The following is a 23,477-nucleotide window of genomic DNA, read 5'->3' as shown; positions in this document are numbered from 1 at the left end:
ACTCCCTGGACCGACCCAGCAGCAGGGTTACAGGCTGGGGTGCAAAGGCCTGAGGGAAGGGCAAAGGGCCTAGAAAAGATGCAGAGTCAGGAGGTGGCGTTGCAGGTCCCGAGCCTGCTGAGTACTGGGGGTGGAAGACAGCGTTTCCTGTCTGCTGAGCACTTGTGTGGCCACGCAGGAGGGACTCAAATGCCGCCCAGCCGATTAGCAGAGTGCCCACCCGGAGGTTTGCGTTTCTAGGGGTGGGGCACATTTGCACATCCCTGGTCCACATAAAAATGCACCCCGCACATGGAAAGAGGAGGACATGCTGGCGGAGGGATGCCGGAGGGCAGGATGGCAATGCAGAGGCCTACTGTGATTTGGGGACTATGCAAGCAGGGGATCGCACTCAGTAACGAGGAAGCAGCGTGGGAGTCAAGACCTCACAGGACTGCAGGGAAGGTGAGGTTGTAGCAAATAGGAGGTGAGGGGAGATCTCCAGCGATGAAGGAGACAGCAGGCATGGCAAGCTGGAACCCTGCATGGGGGTGGGGATACTGGGGTATGTGAGAGTGCAGGGAGGGGATCTCATGGATGAAGGAGGTGGCATGGTCACTCAGGAAGCAGTTGAGCGCTGGAGGGTGGGGAGGCAGGAGGATACTGGAAAACATGGGGCAGACCTATGGAGGTGGGGATGTTGGAGGCAGGGATGCAAAAGCATCTTGGGTTAAACAGGGCCACTCATGAACAAAAGAGGGAGGATGAGTGAGGATCCAAGAAGATATTGGAGGTTATTCACCACTCAGGACGGTGTCGTCGGTGGCAGGGACCCGGGGAGATACCGGAGTACATTGTGGTCACTCGCCCAGGAAGGAGGTGAGCTCTTGTGGGAGGATGTGGGTAGACCTTGGGGGGCATGGGCGGGATCACTTACTGAGGGAGTTGGGGTGAGGATGTAGGGGGATATCAGAGCACAAGAGGACTAATTACTGAGGAAGGAGACGGGATGTCAGGGTGCAGGGGAATACTGGGGCTCACAGGGCCACTCCCCAAAGGAGGAGGTGGGGTTTGAGGGTGGGAGGGTAGGGGATACACAGAGTCACTCACTAAGGAAGGCGGTTGGGTGTTGGGTTGAGGGTGCTGGGAAATATTGGGCTACCCAGGATCACTCACTGAGGAAGGAGGTGGGGTGTCCAGATGGGGTTGCAGGGAGATATAGTACATGGGCTCACTGTCCCAGGAAGGTGAGGTGTCAGGGTGGGGGCTACAGGCATCAATGGGGTACACAGGGTCACTCTCTGAGGAAGGGGGTGGGATGTCAGGGTGGAGGGTGCAGACATTATCAGGGTACATAGGGTCACTCTCCAAGGTTGGGGTGGGGTGCAGGCATTATTGGTGTCCATGGGGTCACTCACTGAGGAACAGGATGGGGTATCGAGGTGTAGTTATATCAGGGTACATGGGGTCACTTTCCAAGGAAGGGGTAGGGTGTCAGGGTGGGGGTGCCAGAGTTATGGGGTACTCAGGCTCACGCCAGAGGGGTGGGGGTGCTGGGGTTATGGGGTTCTTGGGCTCAGGCCGAGGTGGGGCAGGGGTGCCGGGGTTATGGGGTACTCAGGCTCACGCCGAGGTGGGGTGGGGGTGCTGGGGTACTCGGGCTCTTGCTGAGGCGGGGTGGAGGTGCGGGGTTATGGGGTACTTTGGCTCACACTGAGGAGGGGTGGGGGTGCTGGGGTTATGGGGTACTCAGGCTCATGCCGAGGTGGGGTGGGGGTGCCGGGGTTCTGGGGTACTCAGGCTCACACTGAGGTGGGGTGGGGGTGCTGGGGTTACGATGTACTCTGGCTCACACCGAGGCGGGGTGGGGGTACTGGGGTACTTGGGCTCATGCCGAGGCGGGGTGGGGGGTGGGGTTATGGGGTACTCTGGCTCACACCGAGGCGGGGTGGGGGTGCCGGGGTTACGGTGTACTCTGGCTCACACTGGGAAGTGGCGGTAGTGTGGGGTTCTGGGGTACTCTGGCTCACACCGAGGCGGGGTGGGGGTGCGGGTTTATGGGGTACTCTGGCTCACACCGAGGCGGGGTGGGGGTGCTGGGGTACTCGGGCTCTTGCCGAGGCGGGGTGGGGGGCGGGGTTATCGGGTACATGGGGTCACTCCGAGGAGGGGTGGGGGTGCTGGGGTTACGGGGTGCTCGGGCTCACGCCGAGGCGGGATGGGGTGGGGGGGCGGAGTTATGGGGTACTCGGTCCCACTCTCCGAGCTAGGCTCGCGGCCGCGCTGGTCCCTGGGCGCTACCCGCTCACCTGGCACCTGCCCACCAGCTCGGCGCCCACGTGCAGCAGCCCCACCATCTGCCCCTCCCCCTCGCGCCCAGCACCACGCCCCCCCCGTCTCCGCCCCGTGCGACCTGAAGCCCGCCAGACATAGGGGAACGTGACGGCGCCCGGGATGGCTTCGGCGCCCGCAGCCAACATGGCGGCGCCCAGGAGCGCATCGGTTTCAGAAACTGACCAGACGCGAGACGGAGGCTGAGACGCACGCGCACCTCTCCCACGCGGCACAACGGCGCATGAGGCCATTCCAGGACTCAAGATGGCGGCACCTTAGGCCGTTTCCAGTCCAGGATCCAATGTGGCGACTCCTTAGCCAGCTTCCAGTACACGATCTAAAATGGCGGCCGATCGGGAGGCTTCTGTTCCAGTAACCAAGATGGCAGCAGCCAGACTAGGTTCTTTCCCAGAAGCTAAGATGGCAGCAGCCTGCACCACTGCCTGGCCAGGGATAGCACGGCAGTCGCTCACCCAACTTCAGCTCCAGAATCTAATGTCGCTGTTCCCAAAGATGCTTCTGCCTCCTGGCTGTAGTTAGGGCACCATCCAAGGGAAGCACTGAGGGCATGGATTGGCCTGAGACCAATCCTCTCTGCCGTCACTCCTTTTCTAACCAGGTAGTCATGCGCATGTCCCACAATCCCAGCCCTGTCCTACACACCCTCTGTCAGAACCTTCTTTGCAGGCCACTGGTACCTGAAGACACAGGCATACCTAAGGCTGACGTGGCTGGGAATGAATCGAGGCCTTCACAGTTAAAATTATGTTGCTACAGTTTGAACTAAGGAGGTGGACTCCCTAGCTGGGCATGTAACAGACATACAGGCTGCAGAAGTTGGGACAAGCAACTCACACCAACCATTCAAAATACTAGTCAGTCACTCCCATAGCCAGAAATGGGATCTACCTTCTGTCCGACCCACAGCACAACACTCACCACCTCTCTCAACTCTGGAATCCAATAGCCAAGAAGTCCCTATTTTTCCCTGTGATCTCAGGAGCTCACTATGGGACCCACGCACACCTCAAAGACTTTAGTTCCAGGAACTAAGATGATTCCCCCTAAATCAAGGAAAAGGGACATTAGTGGGGATGCGACAGGCGTTATTGGACTAGGAAACAAGATGAAGACACCCGTCCTGCTTTGCAATCTATGTGATGGCACCTGTGAGGATGTCGCCCATCCCACAGCTAACATGGCAGCACTCAGGAGGCAGATGATGCAGTGGGAGTCACACATTCAGGAGTGAGCTGGATGTCAGGGATTGTATCCTATGTTTATTATCTCTGAGAGCAAAAAGTGACTGGAAAATCTGTAAGCGGCATGAGGCAGAAGTGCCACCCAGCACCCAAAAGTATCTTTACTGTCCTTGTGAAGGCAGCATCTCCAGCTGGCAACAAGCCAGGATGTCCCTGAGCAGTTTGAGTCCCACTCTTTGATATCGAGCCTAGGCATGTTTCTCAGAAGCAGAAAGCTGTGGTCGTAGTTCTCTCAGGGGTGATCCCATAGCTACTTTGACTCAAAGCTTTTCTGAAAGAGAGGGCTGAGGGTAAATGAAGAACAGAGATGTGTACCTGGCAGGGCTACTTCCTGAAACCTCTTCCTCACCCCCACGCCCTTTCCTCCACTCCTGCCAGCACCCACCCATTCCCCTGTGTCTGCAGCAGATGGGATATGGTTCTCTAACAGACCTTCCTGGAACCAGGCACCACACAGACTGCTACATCACCTAGAATACAGGCTCTGTCAATACAAAAGGAACCTGGGATCTCACTGTGTGTGGTACTGTATATGGGAGTGCGCTGGCAGACGGAGCCCCAGCAGGGGGCAGCCACTCCTGCCCTCACTCATTCCCCAGGGATGTTGGCAGTGTTGGTTTCTATGCAGCATGAGATTAATGCGGTTAGCCCAGACCCTCTCACCCAACACACCAACATTTGTTCCAACTCCTCCACAGTTGCTTTATCCTCCAGAATCCTAGACAAAGGGGAGAAGAACTTCTATTACTAACATGGCCCCTCACCCCTGCAATCCCACACATGGAAGCCTCCCTGCCCAGAACAAGGGGTCACTAAAGCCAGGTGGATAATGCACCTGACAAAGGAGCACTGCTGAGATGGGGAAGGTGGATGGTGCTGCGCCTGGCCTATTGGCACTCTCTGAGCCTGCCGTCTTGTAGCCAGGCTGATTCTCTAACCCTGGGTTCATTCCCAAATCTACCACCTCTGCACCTCTCCATGCCCCCCCACCCCTGCAGCTCTGCAAATCCATTCCCATGTCCTCGCCCAGCCCCCGCCCACACCTGTACTACCTCAGTCACCACCATTTGGCCCCCCGTCCTCCGAGAACGAGCAGTAACATCAACTCCAGCCAGCCCCGGAGAACCAGCCCGAGGTGAAGGAACTCGAGTGTTAAGGCGCCTGAGGCTGGGCCGATTTGGGGCGTGGATATTGGCCGCTTCAAGGCGACCCCTCTCCGGCGCTACGAGCAGGGAGAGGTGGGGCGTGTCCGTCCCCAAAAGAGGGACGTGTGGCTCGCGAGAGATCCCCGATTTTCCCTCTCCAGCGCCCCGGGGAAGAGGCGTCAGTCGCCGGCGGCGTCCCCCGGTTCATTACCGTTCCAGCGCCACGTTGATCCGCCGCACCCTCCAGCACCTGGGCATCACTCTGCACGGGGCCCGGCCCGGGAACCAGCAGCCCAGAGCTCCGGCTGCGCCGAGCGCCACCCAGCAGATGAGCCACTGACTCCATGGCCAGGCAGGGAGCGCGGGAAGCGCCGCTGCGCGTGTCCGCAAGGGCGCACGTGGGGCTGCGCGGAGTAACCCCGCCGAAGCTGCGGTTCAGGGACCTCCCGGCTTTGAGCCAGGTGGGGGGCGTGGCCAGTACCAGCCGGGATCAGAGCCCCAGTCCCGCCTCCAGAAAGAGCTGCAAGGGGCGGGCGGGACGCCGAGCCTCCTCTCCCGCGCCGGCTTCCTGGGGGGCTGCTCACCCAGCCACGGGCGCGCACGCCTTGGAGCTGACGGGTACTGAGGGACCAGAAGCAGCGAGTTCGGCTGAGCTAAGGGCTGATCAGACAGGAACAGAGGGGTTTTAGGAGACCCTTCCCCACGGAGAGCACGCAGCCGCAGCCTCCATGGGGCTCAGATGAACCCCCCGTCCCAGGACAGGGCTCCGCTAGCGTTATTCCTTGCTTAAGGGAACAAACAGCACCACCCACGATCATAGGCCCAGCTTGAGGGAGAAGTGGCACTTCTCTTTCACACAGATGGAGGAAAAGCCCCAGAGTTCATATTAACATGTTAGCACCCAGGCCTCACGCCAGGGTACGCGGCTGCTCCATGCTCAGGCGCCTGCTGAACAGCAGAGGCACTAACCCTTCCCTTGCAGAGAAGGGAGCAGGCAGCGGAAGGGATGTGCACAGAAGAGCCTTATGAAAAGAGCAAAATTAGTCTTGTCTTTTGAGTTTTCTTTTTATTGGAGAGGGGAAGAAGAGCCAAAGTAAAGAAACACCTATGAAGTCAGTGCAGCAACATAAGGATGTTAAGTCAAGCCAATGGTTATTTATTCTAAAAATGGAAGCTATTGCCTACATTTGCCAGAATCTGAAGGAAAGTTACAGATGTAAACAACCACACAGTTACATGTTCAATGGTAAAACCCTTTTACTGGCCACTTCAAAACGTTTTACAGTTTGTAAAAACATTTACAGCCTTCATGTTCTCTCAAGCTTTCCATCTACAGCAACTAAGACGTACAATCATGAAACACTAACAGATCTAAAACAGGCTGCATTTCCTTGTTTACCATTTATTTTTTTCTTTTTTTTTTTCTTTCTTTTTTTTTTTTTTTATTAACAAAAATGTGCAGAAAAAGACATCTACTGAAGTTGCTAAGATCTCTTGGTCTTACGGACAAGGATGTGGCAGTTCTAGTCATCCCCAGAAAAACAGGTTTTATTTAAAAAGGACTATAGCTTCAAAAGTTATTCTGTTAACCATGACAGCGCCTCCTGAAGTGACTTAAGCTTTCCTGGCTCCAGTGTCAGTTACTCCACATCCCACAAATGCAATGAGGCTGAGGAGGATCTGTGCACTGGAGGCTGCCCGTTCCCCAGCAATTGGAAAGCACACCCCAAGAAGGAACTTTTTAAAAATACCAAAGCATCGATACACCCTTGTCAGCACACAGCTACTGCAGGCTCCTGCTTTCTCCCCTTTACCCCATCCCAAGAGTATTTTCTAGCGGCCTGAAGCATCATCATTTAAAATACCAGTTGCTTTGTTATAAAAACGGTCGTCACACAGTCACACGTTCAGATACACACATGCGGCACCACAGCTGGAGACAAAAGAACTCTGCTTCTCACTAGTTTTCGCCTTGGGAAGTGGCACAGGGCTAGGGGATCCCAGCAACCTGTTACCTGTGCACTTTGGCACTGGCAGAGCCATGTCTCACCATGTCCTGGTCTGGATGGAAAGGTTAGTCTGGGCTGGGATGTGACAATGGGCATTGGAGACAGGGCAACTCTAATGGTAGCCAGAGAATTAAAAAAATAAAGTTTTTAAAAGAAATTAAAATGTTGTATTTCAAACAACAAATCACAGGGAATGGAAGGCAATTCTCAAGCTAGGGAAGGGAAAGGAACAGGGGGACTGGACAAAAATAAGCTCTCTAGCCAAATCCAAGGCTATAGGACCAGAACCAAGAGTATTTACAATTCACTTCTTAAGAGGGTATCCTGTCCTCACTGGGAAAGAAGGATGAGGGAAGAATCACAGGGCAGCAGACAAACTGATGAGAATGAAACAAAGATCAATGCTAAATCTCATAATGGGAAAATAAATCGGCCCCTCCCCTCTTACAAAAGATACAAGTGAGTCACATCCACTTCTGCCATGAATACACAGCCCAACAGAAGCAGCTGTACCTCTTCCCCCAACTGCTGTCTGGGAAAGGAGTTATGTCTGAAATTACACCCCCTCCTAGCACCCAATCTCACAGAAATTCTGAAGACCGAGCACAACCCAAGCACTGAAGGGAATCCTCCTTCACGCAGCATCCTCAGGAACCCCCCTCCCCCTCTTCTGGGACTAGACGTCATAGCTAGAATGCATCAAAGTCAAAACCTTATTGTTTTCAAACCATGGGGAGGGTGGGACACACACACACACACTTGCCCACTGCAGGCTGGTTCACAACTGCACTCAGTCACCTGCCCTAGTTTCCTATATCCACGCTCTACCAGTTTATCAAAACCACAGGAGCACGTTACCAACTGTGCCCTCGTCTTACGGTATAAAATTGTTGCTATTCTCAGCACCATCTCTTCACAGGTGAAGGATACACACTGCATGGGTTGCCTATACACACACACGCGCGCGCGCACACACACACAAATTACGCTCTAATGAAGAAAAGATCCAGCAGAAACCCTGAGAAATGTTCCTTCTCTTCCACTAAAGAGGACAGACAGTATACAGAGATGATTCAGCACCTGGCCAAGTTTGCTATCCTTAAGGATCAGGGGTGGCAGAGGGAGTTGCAGGGGAAATTTATGAGACAGTCTGCTTTGGTCAGGGAAGAACAAGAATTTAGGGACTGGCAAACCAAATTCCAGTGCTTCCTTCTGCCGAAAAACAGCTCATGATTCTGCTTACAAGCTTTCAGGGAAATTTAATTGGTGGGGGCGGGGGGTGAAGCAAACTGTTTAACTAAAAAGCACAGGCTTTGGCCAGGGATACGTTACATCCAGCCAACACAGCAGTGTCAGACGAGACAACAGCAGGAACGATGAACTCTGCCAGATTTTCCAAGGTGGAAACAATCCCTTCTCCACCAGTCACTGAAGAGCGCTAGATCTCCAGAATCACTGTGGGAAGAGCCCCACACATCACCCTAAAGCTAGATCAGCAAATGATAACCTGGAAGGAAATCAGTTTTGCAAGTAAATCATCAGTCAATAACGAATATTGCCTGCCTCCCCACCCTCCCTCTCCCCCCAGGGGATGCTGGCCCCTCTAGGCTCACTCCTCTGTACCTTCCGGTTCTCCCATGTTCAGTTCCCATCACTGAGCGCATCTTGCAAACCCTGCATCTCATTGCCCAGCTGCCAGTCCAGCTGCTCTAGAAAATTATTAAAGGGTATGTGGTTTTCCTGCCCAATCACAGGGTACAGGCCAGGCAGCACTAAGTGCTGCGCTTTCTGCGCAAACATTCTGATTACAAATCTCTACCTAGGTTTGAAATGTTTTATAGAATAAGACAATATTCTTTTCAACAAACTTTTTTTAAAAAAAATTTACAGGTTTTTTTTTTCCGCCTCCCACCCCTCCCCCCGCCGCCGTTCTTCCCCCCAACAGCCCTGTTTCCATTGGTTGTGTTTTGGGAAGTGGCAGACACCTCCGCAGATTCAGCTTCTTGGCTGAAGGGTGAAGACGGCTGGGATTTCACCGATATCCTTGGTATCCGTAGTAGTTCCTGTAGTATCGGTCTCTGTCTTGGTAGTAGTTCTGCCACTGGAAGGAAAAAACAGACACACACTGTATGCAGGGGCAATGATCTGTAAAGCTCAAGCTCCCCCTATAACTGCACATGTACAGCTTCCACCCAGCCTCCAGTCCTCCTCCATAATGTCCTAAAACAGCAGCTCTCAACTGTGAGGACGCTATCCTAGGTTAATCTGCTTGGTTCCAAACTGCTTCTATAGTGACCAGGCTCTTCATTGCAACAAACTCAGAGACCTCTAAAACTGATTAGAATAAGGAGCTGTCAAGCCTTGCTGACAATATATAAGGAAGCAGTAACAGGAACTGTGTTGAAAAGTACAAGTAAAAACAGCCAAACTGTTAACACCAATCTTCCATGTGGAAAGTTGCTATAGCTGCTACGGGGAAGCTGGGATGATACCTGTACGGGAGGACCCTGACAACTGCAAATGGGAGGTGAAATATCCACAACACATGCGCTTAAAGGTTAAGAAACCCCTCCTAGAACTATTACTGCTGTATGGTGGGTGGCCACTCACCTCCCGGTTGTACTGCCTGTAGTAATCTCGGTATCTGTTGTAGTCATACTCGCGTCCATAGAATCGATCATAATCCCCTCTGTACCGGTCATAGAAGTTACGGTAACCCTGTGATAATAGAGGTGGTTAGCCAAGCCCACCAACCAGCATGCCCTGTAGGAAGATACAGCCCTGTAGGAGCAGAACCCCATCCTGTGGTAGAACCTCATTACCTCCAGTAAATCTTTGAGTTCTATAGTCTGTTTTACCCCAACCACCCAAAGCATTTTATACAAAGGTAGGTGCACATCCCCATTTCATATTGGGAAATGGCAAATGAATGGCACCCAAGCCTGGAACACCGAGGTTCAGGCAACCACCAGGATGAAGCACATGGCTATTTTTCAGGCAGATGGCAGCAGCCAATAATCTAACTATAAATGTGGCTTAAGTTAAGGCACGGTGCAAAGGTTCCCAAAGGCTACCAGGAAAAACTCTGTCAGTTACAGAAGTTATATTTTTAAAGTCTCCTTCTCATGGGAGAAAGTGTGGACTAGGGGCTAACACTGGACTGACACTCCGTTCCATTCCCTGCTTGGCTCTGCCACTGGCCTGCTGGGAGTGCTTGGACAAGTCACTTTGCCCTCTGTGCGTCTGGCCTTCTTTGTAAAGTACTCTGAGATCTATGGATAAAAAGCACCATACAAGAGCCAGTATTATCATCTCTTCCTCGGCGTGGGAAGAAAATGAAACAAGACTCACCCTCAAAACGCCCTCTGTCACTGCAGAGAAAAAATCAACTATGGTCACCATACCCCCCACCTGTGTTTGGTATGAAGCTGTCAGAACGATTGCACTCACTCCTCTGTTTCCAGGCTGCCCCCAGTACTGCTGCTGCCCATAAGGTCGATTGTCATAACCTCGGCGCTGTCCACCAACTAAAAAGGAAACAAGACAGGTCTCAGACAAAGCTACAGACACAGTAACTCAAACATCAGCAAGTGTCAAGTTGTTCCTGAGTTGCCTCATGACTTGCAATCCGCTGAGGGAAGATGCCAATAAGCAGAGTTTTAGACTTGCCAAGCACACCTCAACATAGTAGCTTCCTCTAGGCTGCATGTTTCCCAACTGGGGAGCGAAAGCAGCAAATAGCTGGTACAGAAATAACCAGGAGTACAGAGAAGGTTAAACTAAGTTTAACTTTTCCATTAAAAGAGCTTGAGCAGGAGAGAGATGAAATTGTACATTAAAAACAAATGAGAATTCTGCCAGGAGAAACTATCAGAGATTCCTATATAACTGATCATACCATATTTCATACCTTCTGATAAAGTTACCGTAACAGAGGTAGCTGTGTTAGTTTGCATCCTAACAAAACAAAGCAGCAGTCATGTAGCACTTTAAAAAAACTAACAAAATAATTTATTATTAGGTGATGAGCTTTCGTGGGGCAGACCCACTTCTTCAGATCCGGAAATTGTTCTGTACAGGAAACGGCACAACATAGATACAAAGAGAAAAGAATTGAAATAAAAACTGACAAATCAGATACACAGGAACAGTGCAGCGGGATGCGGGGAGAATTACTAACTTTAAGTGTCCTGCCTGAGATCACAATACCAAAGAGGGGGAAGCTGTCTTTGCAATGTGTGAAGTAATAGCTCTCTCTGTTAAGGCCAAGTGTCAATGTATCAAATTTGAGCATGGATTGCAGTTCATGTTTCCCTTTGTAATCTGCTGTTAATGTCTCTTTGTTGTAAGACACACATTCTCAGGTCTTTAACGGTATGGCCCACTCCACTGAAATGCTCACTGACAGGTTTATGTGCATTCAGATTCCTAGTGTCTGCTTTGTGTCCATTCATTGGTGAAGTGACTGTCCAGTCTGTCCAATATATGCATCAGAGGGGCATTGCTGGCGTATATAACATTGGTTAAGGCACAGGAGTATGAGCCACTAAATCCTGTAACTAACATGTTTGGTCTTCACCAATGAATGACACTAGGAATCTGAATGCACATAAACCTGTCAGTGAGCATTTCAGTGGAGTGGGCCATACCGTTAAAGACCTGAGAATGTGCATCTTACAACAGAAAGACTTCAACAGCAGATTACAAAGGGAAACATGAACTGCAATCGATGCTCAACTTTGATACATTGACACTTGGCCTAAACAGAGAGAGCAATTACCTTACAGGTCACAAAAACAGCTTCCCCCTCTTTGATATTCATAGCGATCTCAGGCAGGACACTTACAGTTAGTAAGTCTCTCCCCACCCACCCGTGCTGTTCCTGTGTCTCTGATTTGTCAGTTTTTATTTCAATTTTTTTAATGCATCTGTGTTATAAACCTGTAGTTCTGTACAGGAAACGGCACAATCTCCAGATCTGAAGAAGTGGGTCTGCCCCACGAAAGCTCATCACCTAGTAAGTTTAATAAAGTTACAGAACAGAAAATCCAGCAGCAACCCCACTTACACAAAGCTCAGCAACTCCCCAGCATACAGAAAGAATGGTGTTTGGAGAGGAAGAGCATAACATGAGACAGACAACACACCATATGCAGAGGATATTCATTATTGGAATAACAGCCCACTTATGAGTGTCCAGTGATGCATTGCTGCTGTCTATAGTATGACGAGGTGTAATTCATACAGATATTGACAATCTACATACTATGAAACATACACCAGTGTTGTTCAGTTTCCCTGACAGACAAGTGTTAGAAGTGGACATGGTTAGAAGTGGAGAGCAGAAAGAGATGGGGCAAAGGGATGACACTCCCAGGTCAGACAGCAGGAGGAGGTTGTCTGTAAGCAGGAGACTGGGGAGTGGAGAAAAGGGCTTACATTATGAAACTAGAAACAAAGTCTTGGGGGTAGAAAAGGCACACGCAAATTGAGGAAAATGTGTTTCATCAATGAGAGGAACAAAGCACTCTGCACTATACAGATTTAAAGATGGTTATTTCTGCCATGACAGTAAAAATTAAGGATCTGGAGGGAGCCTAAATTCCACTGAAAGGCAAATGCTTTTGAAAATCTCAGCCCTCATAGCCATCAGTGAGTGGGAACAATTTAGCTCTAAATAACGAAGTGCAAATTAAACAATCGGGTTTAACTGGGCAAGGGAGGTGCTTGAGAAATGACCTAGAAGTGGGAATGGAGAGAGAGTTCTGATGTCATACTGCGGCCTGCACTAAGTGACCTAAGTTGCTTTCTGAACAACAAGGGAGTAGAATCCTTACAGACTGCCTTGACATCAGGAGAATATGGCAAAAGGAGCCTTTAGAAACTAGAAAGGCAGTACTGCCCAGGCCCTGCAGAGCCTCACCATATCCCTGGCCACGGTTGCGATTCTGACGGTTGCGCTTGTTGCGATTATTGCGACGGTTTGCCCGTTTCTCAGATGGAGGGAGAAGTTTTCTGGCCTCCTCCTTGTGTTTGGTGACCAGTGGCTGGGCCTCCTCCTTCCCCAGCTCTTCATACATCACCTCATCTAAGTAATCACTCTTCTCCGGGAGTGAGAAGTTGGCTGTGTTAAAATGGAAACAGCAAAAGAGTTCACAATATCAAAGCAGCTTTCAATGACTCAGGTCCCTACTTCCCAGCAGAGAAGAGACTCAGGAGGTTAATAAAACTTCCTGCTTCAAACACCCCCATGGGCCACCTGGGCTCCTACCACTGCCCAGGACTGTCTGGCACTTGCCAAAGATTGCTAGAGGTGCTGCAGCACAGCGCACCAGGCTTTGTTGAACCAGTCTACCTTTCATTTCCAGCATCACTGATTCAGGCACATCCTCCCCTTCAACCTCCTTTCTCAGCTCCAGCCTCTTCACCCAGTCTTCTTCACTGGGGACAATCACAACCGCCTTGCGAGAGAAACCCTTGAAGGCAAGCAGCTTCCTTCGCTGGCCAGAGTTATACACATTACACTGAGGAGGGAAAAGAAACAGAATTCCGAAATTCATCTGTCACTAACTTAGCCCAACCAGAACTGGACATGAGCTGAGGTGTATGCTCAGCATATCCCGAAGTCAGAGCTGCTCAGATCAGGAAGTCCCTGAAGGTTAGTAATAATACCTGATCAAGAATGTAGTTTCTCTTTGCCCTGGGAGCAATCTGGACCAGCTTGCTAAGGCACTGGGCAGCTTGCTGGATTAACAGGTCTCGGCTCTTGGGATCCATCTCTTCCTCCTCAAGGCCCTTTGTCTGGCAAGAGGAACAGGAATATCAATAAGAGATTCACACAGAATATTCATGCAGCCCTTCAGGCACCAGTATAAGCGTGTCAGACACAAACTACTGGTGCAGAGATAGCGCAAATGTCACAGCTGGGCACTAGTTCTGCCCTCTGGAGCTATAGCCTTCAGCCTGGAATCACAAACAGACTGACTAAAAGAGAAGGAAAAAACAAACAAACAAAAACAAAAAAAAACCCCTCCACTCGTTTTTGCTGTTATCAAAAGATTTCTCTCCCTTTACTACTCCACTAAACAATTTTCTACAATGTCACAGTTATAGCACAACACTGGCAATGAGAAATAAAGCCACTATATAGTCTAGGCTTGTCCAGCCAGCCTAGCCCTGGGAAGGCTGCAAGTAATGCCACTCTGCAATAGAAATGCTTACCTTCATTTGGTAAAGAACAGTCTCTGTTCCCAAGATGTTGTATCGTTTCTCTCGATTCTCCTGCGTGTACTTCTGTGCCCACTGGGTCTTCCCAGACCCTGGCAGTCCAACCATCAGCAGTACCTGCAAGATGCACCACACAAAGGTTAGAGGAGGAAGAGCTGAAACGATTAAGTAGCTCTGAGGAGAAACAGTAACAGCCAACATCATGCCATGCAGACAATGGCTCCTTCCGTATGTCCTTCAAGTGTTTCCTTATAAAACAGACCCATATGCCACGCAACATTACGCCACGCATGTCTTATTCTTCCAGGCAATAACTAGACCTGTCTGGAACAAACCCCATTACCTCACATTCCTCTGTGGTTTTGGGTGGAAGAGGTGTGCGCACTCTGTCTTCAACTGGGATGGCATGGATGAACACATATTCTTCAGGAATCGGGAAGAAAGGCTCTTCCTTCTGACCGAAGTTCAGTTCAACCACACAGTTTTTACACAGCACGTGTGGCAAGAGGGCTCTGTCAGCAAGAGATTCTTTACTGATCCGGAAGGCCACTCCCAGATCCTCCCCATTCTTGGAGAAGGACAGCTCCACCTCTTCATTCTCAAAGTTCTGTGACAACAAAGAACACAAGAATCCTGTGACCAGCAAGTTTTGAGGGGTGTCCACTATGTCTCCCTCCAACATCTTTCCTCCAAACCCATTGCCCAACAGGCTCCACCACAGACAGGAGGAAAACCAGTTCTTGGCTTTCCTCGATCCAATTTAACACAGAGAGGTGATTTAAGCCTATCTTTCTGTTTTCAGAAAGAGCATGGCTGTTTCCTTACATGCAGAAAAGGAACAGATGGTCTTATGTTAATACATATATTTTAGATGTAAAGACAGAAGTCTTTCCCCCTCCCGCCCTCTGAGATGGGAGCTGCAAGCCTTATCTACAGCACTTACCGCAAAGCAGCTGATCACATCGTTTTCCCCAAAGGGCTGACCAAACTCTTCAAACTGTCCATTTTCAGCCTTCAGTCCTCGTCCATCATAGCCATAAGAAAACTCGTCCTCACCTGGCAAACAGCAGCAGATATCACAAGTTTTCCCAAATTGCGTCGCTGCTCAGACAAACTGCCCACAGAAGCGCTTTGAAAATCCCAGCTTGGGCTGCAGCAGCAGCTCAACAGCTGCATAACCTAACCAGCTCATAGTTAACATAATAGAAAAAAATGACCTCTGTTACCTAGTTGGGAACGAGAGAAATCCACAGACCACCCGACTCGAAGAAGTGGGACCTCTGTACTGCCTTCCTTCACTGGGAGATTCTGTGTCACCTGGACAAATTAAGAGAGAAAGAATCATTGAAGAAGTTGTGTGCAAAGCTAGTCAGGCCTCTGTGAGACTATAATCCTCCAGGTGCTAGTCACAGGATTTCCACAAGCTGGATGTATGCACAGGTCACAGTTCTCTGTACCAAAAGCCACAGGCTCATGAGGTATTTCCCCTGCTTTCACTGTGGCCTATTCAAATACAGATCTCACCTGCTTCAGATACAGGCAATCACGTCGCACACCCTCACAGGCACAACACAGCAGCACCAAAATACCTCAGCCATTTGGAAGTGAGTCCCCAAGGTTTAGAACAAACCATATGGTAAGAGGCTATTCCTTTGGCGCAGAGCTAGCGTGAGATCTGACCAAGGTATGTTCTTCCAGCCAATCCCTGGCTATTGCTTGGGTGAGAGACTGCATGGTGGGATTATACTCACTTGCTTCTCTTTATAAGGCTCTACAGTCTCCATCCACCCATTATCTCACAAGATCAGAGACAGTAGCAGGAGTGGAAGACAGCACTGGGAACCTGTACCACATAGAAATTTGTGTTGCAATCTTAAGTGAGAGATTTTGGCAGCCTGTCTTGGAATTGGGATGGATAGGTTTACCTTCTGAAATCCATTTAACACGATGACAAATTCTAACCCTCAATCAGAGAGGAGATGCACCAACTAGAAATACTCTCAAATGGGAAACTCTAGTGATAAAACAATGAGGAGTCCTGTGACCTTAAAGGCTAACAGATTTATTTGGGCATAACCTCTCATGGGTAAAAAAACAAGCTTATTCCCAAACAAATGTGTTAGTTTTTAAGGTACCACAGGACTCCTCCTTGTTTTAGAGATACTGCCGAACATGGCTAGCCCTCTACGACGTGTAGTGATAGAAGTAAACCTAAGGAAGAACGTATCCTGTGCAAAACTGGTGTGCCCATATGCCAACGGGAACCAATACCCAGAACGGAGCAGCTGTAAGTAAAACTGTGAGGATTCCACCCCACCGCCCCAAAAATAAAAGAACTGCTTTATGTGAAAAATCCTTTGTATGCGAAAAGAGGTATGTTGTTACATACATCCATAAAAATTTACCATTTAAGTATAACTCAGACAGAAATAACAACAGCCCTGCACTCTTTTCACCTTCCCCAGGCAGGGAGAAAGCTTCCTGAAAGGTGTTTAAGAAAAGCTTTTACATATAAGATATCAACTAAGTTATTACACTGAAGCTGCTGTGAATGAAGAGCCAGTGAGGTTAGTATCATAAAAAAGAATGACAGACAAGCAATGAAGTGGTAAAGGGAATGGTAACTACACTGATTACATTTCTGATCTGAGAACACCTGTATGACTGAAATACATGATTAACACTTGGAACAACAGAAATGTGTGCTCAAGATTAAACCCTTCAATTAAGGACAAAGGCTCACAAAAACAACCAAGCCCCTTCTCATCCCAGCCCCACAGTGACCCCCACCTGCTTTCCCCCACAGATGCCCTCCAGCAAACATCAGGGATCCAGACTTGATAATCCTGATATCTCAAAAGGCAAAATATAAGCAGGAACAGAACCTAAGAATTTGCAGGTCCTCTCCATATTCAAATCAGTGAAAAGGTACAATTACATAACTTTAGTGAGAAATTTAGCTCTAATTGCCACAAAAAGTGGGCCTACATTTGCCTTTTTTTTTTTTTAAGCAGAGCTAAGGCCAAATTCAGTTCTGACAGACTGACTCAACACCATGGGGAAGATCTTCTCATAACCGCAGCACTTTAGCTAGGCCTAGTTGATCACACACCCCCTCATGATAAGCATGGTGAGTCTTTCACAAACTGCTCTAAATATCAACCTTTTAAAATTGAGATCCAACATCTCATTCAGTATTGAAATTCAGCAAAACAGCCATGTCACTTCTTAACACACCAACTCAGCACATCCATCTAGCAGATGTCCCACCTTAGCCTCAAAGCAGACTTTCCCCTTTGTCACTCCATGGGTGCTCCTTGCCCCAGACCAAAGGGAGGGGAACTTCTCTGAGAAGAGAGGTTGTCCACCATAGCGGTCCTTGCTTGCTTTGAAGTGGAGATCAGATGTATCTGTCAGAAATGAGAGATCAATTTACTCCAAGTTCCTTTTTCATATGTACTCAAATAGTATTAATGCCCATACGCACATCATACTCTGAGTCACATCCAAATAGTAACTTAACACGTTAGAAGGTAGTTTTATACCTTTTCACTGTTCCACTTTTACTGGCAGGCCTGAAGGTTGCTCCAGCATAGCAGTTTGCAATCTTTTTACATTTGTGGACCACCAGAAAATTTCAGACAGAGGTGCTGGACAATCTTCAGCCCCCCTCAGGCTTTGCAGACCACAGAATGAAAACCACTACTCTCCTGCTGTTGCATTGCTATTTCACTTACCTAAGCACCCTCAAATCTGCCATATATCACCCATAAAGATCTAAAAGGGTTACAGCCACAGAGTTCCACTTACAGACGCTCCTGTAAGCCCTGGGACGGCTGAAGAAGTAGAGTGGCCTCTGTTATTCTGATACATATCCCATTAGCTGTGATGCTTGGTTTCTCAAATTATATACCCAATAATTAAATCTCTGAACTTTAAATTTACTATGAATCAAAAATCAAACAACTACCACGTGGCCCATACATACATGTGTCCAAGATCACAACAGTTTCATCATCTTCCTCCCTCGGTTCCTCTTCTGGTGGTGGTGGGGACTTAGACCTATGCAAGAAACAAGAAATCAGGTATCACAGATCATCCAAGAATAAGAACAATTTAGAATAGGGAAAGCAGATGAATGTAAAACAAGAACAAGTTCCAAACCAAATTCTATCTTTTCTCCAGAAGGTGACATGAAGACATCCTACTCATTATCAAGTGACTACCAAGAAGAGACATGCAATGTCTGCCTAACTCCAGAATCAGATGATCAAAATTAATTTTATTAATTGCCAGTAAACACCAAACCAAAAATTAATTTCTCCTCACCTGCTATTGTAAGCCTCCTCTCGGAATTCATAATAAGCACGGCCATGTTCTTCTTTTTCTTCACGTTGTCTCTTAACTCCTCGCCGTTCTCCATCTGAGCCTGTTGGCTTTGATTTATCACCATCCTCTTCATCTGCTGTAGGGGGCAGAAGAAAAAGTCAGCAGGTTTTATGAAAGTGACACAAAACCTTAAGGAATGCAACACCAAAGCCCTGTGGGTCCCACTTGCCTGACATGTCTTCCTGGCAAAGAGAGAACACCTATAAAGTGCTTCAGTCTCATGAACAATCTATAAAAAATTTGGTCATTTCATTAAGTTGAAAAACAAAAGCTGTTAAAGGGACAGCATCTTGAAAATTACACATCCACCCAACTTTCATGTATTTAAAAAAGTGACAAATCAAGATCACTGCAGTCAGAAGAATGTGTACTCCAGTTTGTTTAGTTTGCGCATTTAACAATAGTTTGTTTAGGGAACTTTTGCTATTTCCCATTTTACTCATGTGCATCTTTCACACAGCAGCTTGGGATAATTTAGTACTCGAAACGACTTTTACCTTTTCTAAAAAGTTGACTGGATTTGAAGTTGACTGTTTTAATGCTGAACCAATAACACAAATGTGAACTGAAGAACTAGTGTTTCTAGAAGTAAACATTTACATTCATTTTCTCCCTGACTTACATACAAAAACTGGGTTCAATGTTCATTAGTTAATTAGTAACCTTCATAATTGCCTGAGAGTGAAGAAAAATATACAACCACTAAGTACATCAGTATTAATATACTTTGCTGTTTCTCTTAGTTGGAGCTTTTCCTGCACTCTGAGGAACAGTCACCCATTTGTATGTGAAATATTTTCTTTACTCTAGCCTTGCCAGGAAAATACATGAGCAGATAGCTCACTTTTAAATTTATTCTGAATATTTAATTTTGCCTTTTTATATTTTCCAGCTTTTGGGTCGTAAGACTTTTTATTTTTTTTATTTCCCCAGAGCTTTGGATCCCACAAACATTTATCCACATGATTAACTTTTGAGTCCCCCTCATTCAGGAAGGTTGGGCGTGATAAGAGGGTGCTTGTAGTAAAGTGAAACATGCATTTGCAAAATCAGGGTTTCTGTTTGTAGCAATGCACACAGGCTCTATAGAGAAAACAAAGCAAAACCCAAAGAAAAAATGCAATTAATTTTTTTGTTATGGTCAGATGGTTTATAATGTACTTAGGAAGGGAAAGCCCAAAATAATATAACGGATTGGACGGAGAGAAGCCAAAGTTAGGCTCAGCTTACTTTAAACAACACCTTCTATTGCTTGATTGTATTTACTATTTTACAAATGACAAACAGCTAGTACACAGAGTGATCATTAACCTGGAAAGTGTCTCATATATAAAACTCTGCACTGAATTTCATTTTAATCTTTAATTATGAAAAATAAAGATTACTCTAACTTAAGTTTAGAGAAATTAGAAACACAAGGTGCTAACTAATCAGCTTCTGTTGGTAAGACAAGCTTTTGAGATTGTACAGACCCTAACAACTCTCTGAAAGCTTGACTTTTTCCACCAACAGACTGTCTAATAATAGATAAAATACCTTGTGTATCCTATTGCTCTAATATTCTGGGACCCTGACCACAACTACCCTGAAAACAGCAGCAAAGTTGTCTGTTTGCTACGGCCACGTGACAATGGTTTTTTTGGTGATCAGTTTCCCCATCCTGTCTTTCTTTAAATTTCATGGGGAGATAGGAGGGAAAACAAATACACAAACAAATAGTAAAATGTGTTTAGTACCAACACTTGCAACTAAGCTTAGCAACAGACTCAATGGCAAATGTGGGTACCTGGAACAACCTTCAATTAAAAAAGCTATGAATTTATCCCAAAAGGACACCAATAAAAAGAACTATGAAGTTTGCATTGTTGCTGACACAACTTTACCTTTGTAACCTATAACCCCTTTTGGGGGTTTATTGCCCACCCACAAAACAGGATTTCTAAACCAAAATCCAGTGCAGAGATGTTCTGAACAGGTGCAAATGTGAATTATGTACAGGGATCTTATCACTGAGCCTAGAAATCCCATTTTAGGAAACAGGGTAGTTTGTGCCTTCAAAACTGAAACGTTCCATGGCTTTCCTTCAATTCTGTATATGCACTAGGAACTGCGTAAATATATTTGTGACATTTAAAATATTATGTCACAGATTTACAGACATCCAATTAGCAAACATGTCAAAAAGTTTAAATTCCCAATGCTCTCGTTTGCTTTCCCAAATTAGCACCAGGGAAGAGAATTGGACAAACAAGACTAGATAACGGGGAAGAAGTGGACCAGAATGTGTGGGAGTAACATGCAGGATATTTGGATGTGTGAAGGGAACGGTCCCAGGCACCCGCGAGATGTGAAGAGGGACCTAACTGTGTAGGATGAAGGGAATGGATGTGCAGGGCAAGATAAATGCATGGAAGATATGGGACAGAACCCAAATGAGCCAAAAAAGGAAAGGGCATTCGAGGATCTAAGGGGGTTCCCGTGAGTGGGATGGAGAGAATAACCGCATGGATGTGTTGAGTATGACCTGTGGGGAGGAGGAATCGGCGGGAGTCACCTACTGCTGCTGTTCCCCCACCCCGTCTCGGGCCTCACCAGGCTCCTCGCCCCCCTCTTTGGTCTCAGCCTCGGCCGCCGCCGCCTCATCCCCGCTGGGCCCCTCCTCTTGAGGTCGCTCAGCTCCATTCACGCCGCCCCCTTCGTTCCCCTCAGGCTGGGGCTGCGCCTGGGCCTGAGCCGCCTCTTCCTGGGGCCCGGGTTGCGGCTGGGCCTCCCCGCCCAACCCTGGGATCGGCTCCTCGTCAGCCAGTAGCGCCTCCTCGTCTTCCTCCTCCTCCTCCTCCTCTTCTTCCTCCTCCTCGTCCTCATCGTCATCGCCATCCCCACGCGGATGGGCTCCAACCGAGACCCCCGCGGGTCCTGGCTCCACCCCGGAGCAGGCCCCGGCAGCGCCGGCCTCCTCGGGCCCGGCCGCCAGCATCTCGGCGTCCAGGGCCTCCTGCAGCCGCTGGGCAAGCTCCACCTTCAACCCACGAGAGTCGAGACCACGGCGACCCAGCTCGGCCCGCAGTTCAGTCACCTTCAGACGCTTCACGTCCATGGCAAGGGGGGGACAAGGCAGCGAGCGAGCGACTCCGACCGACCCAGCGCCTCGGCCGCCCGCGCCGCTACTGCGCCTGCGCGGAGCCCTACCGCCGCCTCGCAACACAACAGCGCAAGCGCGCCCACCGGACGAACGGACCACCGCGCAAGCGCGGGAGGCCAGGACCATCAAAGAGCATGCGCAACCTCCGAGCGTCTCTTCGGCAGCTCAATGCGCAAGCGCAGTCTCGAGGCCGCCCACGCCGTCGCGCAGGCGCAGATTCCAACGGCCCCCTGGGCTCACCAACATGCAGGAGGAGGCTCTGCAACGGCCGACGAAGTTCGCCATGGCGCACGCGCGTCCTACCCACTACCCACCCAACTGCACATGCGCATATTGTAGCCATGGCCGTATGCCGCAAAGGCGCATGCGCTGCCTCCCACACATCGACTGTGCGCAGACTCCAATTGTTCTCCTTAGGCCGCCGCGAAAACCGCAGGCAGGCGTCGTTTAGCTGACTATTTAGCTGCGCATGCGCAGCCTCCTGGGTATCGGTTTAGGCGGGCATTTGCGGCCTGTGCGGCCCAGCCGTCGGAGAGGCTGATGAATTTTCTGGCTGGCTCGTTCTCACCAATCGCAAAGAGCACAGGTCTCTAAGCTGCCTAGCAACTGCAAGGCTTGCTTGTGATTGGGTGCATCTCGAAGCGTCGTCCAATGGCCCGTACCTTTTTCAGCCTATGCGGTCGCCATTTTGTGCTTTAGTACCCAAGTCAGAGAGGAAATAGCTGGTAGGAACTAGCCCCTCTTCTTGCAATGGCAGCCCGCTCGGTCTCAGTATTCTTGTCCACCCGTGTGCAAGGGGCAATTACCCCCCAGTACACTTGACCTACAAGTATAAGGGGGGCACCCGCAGCCTACCTGCCCCAGGCATATGCGGGGAATTACTCCCCGAGCAGATCTGAGCGCAAATAACGGGGAAGTAATTACCCCCCCCCCAAGTAACAATCCCAAAGGTGGAGGGTAGTTCCCGCCCCCCTAAGTGTCTCTGCTCCCCTATGCATGAGCAGACCAGCTCCTCCGCAAAGCGGTGGCGAAGAGTAACGGGCAGTGCAGTAAGGCTGCAGTCCAACAAAACAAAACTCAGATCTGAAGAAGTGGGTCTGTCCCACCAAAGCTCATCACCCAGTTGATCATTTTGCTGGTCTTTAAATGCTACATGACTGGTGGTTTGTTCTGTTAGAGCTGTGGTGGTTAACTGGGGTTTGTGAAACAGCCAAACCCTGGGGCTTGGAGAATTGTATTTTAGGGTTTACTGAACTGGCTGGGGAAAGGTTTCAGATAAACCCAAAGTAACTGGTCTTAATTCTCACTGAAAGCATCCAGACAGGTCTGTGCACCCAGTGAACTCAAGTGGCTTAGAAAACTAACCAAGAGTAACTTTCCAACATAGACAAAACCATGTATGTTTAACCAGTGGGTTTCTCACAACACTCCTGTTCATGCTCCTTGGAAAACAAAAAGATTGAAGGTCTAGAAAACATAACTTAAGAGGGAAGATTGAAAGAACTGGCTTTGTTTAGTCTGCAAAAGAGAGGATGTGATAACTTTCAAGAACCTAAAAGGTTGTTAGGAGGAGGAGGGAGATAATTTATTTTCCTTAACCTGTGATAATAGGACAAGAAGCACTGGGATTTACCTTGCAGCAAGGGAGGTTTAGGCTGGACATTAGGCAAATTTTCCTAACTTTTTGGGTGATTAAGCAGTAGAATAAATTGCCTAGGGAGGTTATGGAATAATATCATTGGACATTTTTAAGAGCATGTTAGACAAACACCTATCAGAGATGGTCTGGTGGTGCTTGGTCCTTCCATGAGTAGAGGGGACTGGACTTGAGGATTGCTGGAGGTTTTTCCAGTTGTTGTTCTATTATTTTATACTGATACTGGATACATTCAAACAAGAAATATCGTGCATGATTTTAATAGAGAGGGGAATTAAATTTAACGGAGGAAGTAGTGGTGTCTCCATCACCTGAGGCTTTTAAAGCAACGAG

The 23,477-nt window shown here is 48.6% G+C and overlaps 1 protein-coding gene and 1 long non-coding RNA gene across 2 annotated transcripts; both read right to left on the bottom strand.

Annotated features, from left to right (window-relative positions):
• Positions 1-3,579: 3,579 nt before the first annotated feature.
• LOC142019195 (uncharacterized) lies at positions 3,580-5,188 on the bottom strand. The gene is made up of 3 exons (XR_012647017.1): positions 4,932-5,188; positions 4,248-4,293; positions 3,580-3,846 (listed from the first exon to the last, which is right to left on the bottom strand). It is a non-coding gene; the product is annotated as an uncharacterized LOC142019195 (long non-coding RNA).
• Positions 5,189-5,959: 771 nt separating this feature from the next.
• Positions 5,960-21,519, bottom strand: HNRNPUL2 (heterogeneous nuclear ribonucleoprotein U like 2). Its single transcript, XM_075005044.1, has 14 exons — positions 20,938-21,519; positions 18,286-18,421; positions 17,945-18,018; positions 17,227-17,366; positions 15,183-15,273; positions 14,900-15,012; positions 14,300-14,563; positions 13,951-14,073; positions 13,402-13,530; positions 13,085-13,253; positions 12,653-12,853; positions 10,180-10,256; positions 9,340-9,447; positions 5,960-8,830 (listed from the first exon to the last, which is right to left on the bottom strand). Exons 1-14 carry the CDS (start codon positions 21,440-21,442, stop codon positions 8,762-8,764), a joined length of 2,199 nt encoding a protein of 732 aa, XP_074861145.1. The 5' UTR covers positions 21,443-21,519; the 3' UTR covers positions 5,960-8,761.
• Positions 21,520-23,477: the final 1,958 nt, after the last annotated feature.

The sequence above is a fragment of the Carettochelys insculpta genome, chromosome 11, assembly GCF_033958435.1.
Source record: "Carettochelys insculpta isolate YL-2023 chromosome 11, ASM3395843v1, whole genome shotgun sequence".
Lineage (NCBI taxonomy): Eukaryota > Metazoa > Chordata > Testudines > Carettochelyidae > Carettochelys > Carettochelys insculpta.
The sequence above is the reverse complement of the archived record's forward strand: the minus strand, read 5'-3'. Positions and strand labels throughout refer to the sequence as shown.

What these genes read in the sequence shown, in the direction of transcription:
- HNRNPUL2 (XM_075005044.1), bottom strand. Translation starts at nt 21,442, where the DNA reads ATGGACGTGAAGCGTCTGAAGGTGACTGAACTGCGGGCCGAGCTGGGT. An exon ending in AAACCACAGAGGAATGTGAG is followed by an intron (nt 14,074 to 14,299) that starts GTAATGGGGTTT and finishes TGCATCTTGCAG; the next exon opens with GTACTGCTGATGGTTGGACT. An exon ending in CAACCGTGGCCAGGGATATG is followed by an intron (nt 10,257 to 12,652) that starts GTGAGGCTCTGC and finishes TTTCCTTTTTAG; the next exon opens with TTGGTGGACAGCGCCGAGGT.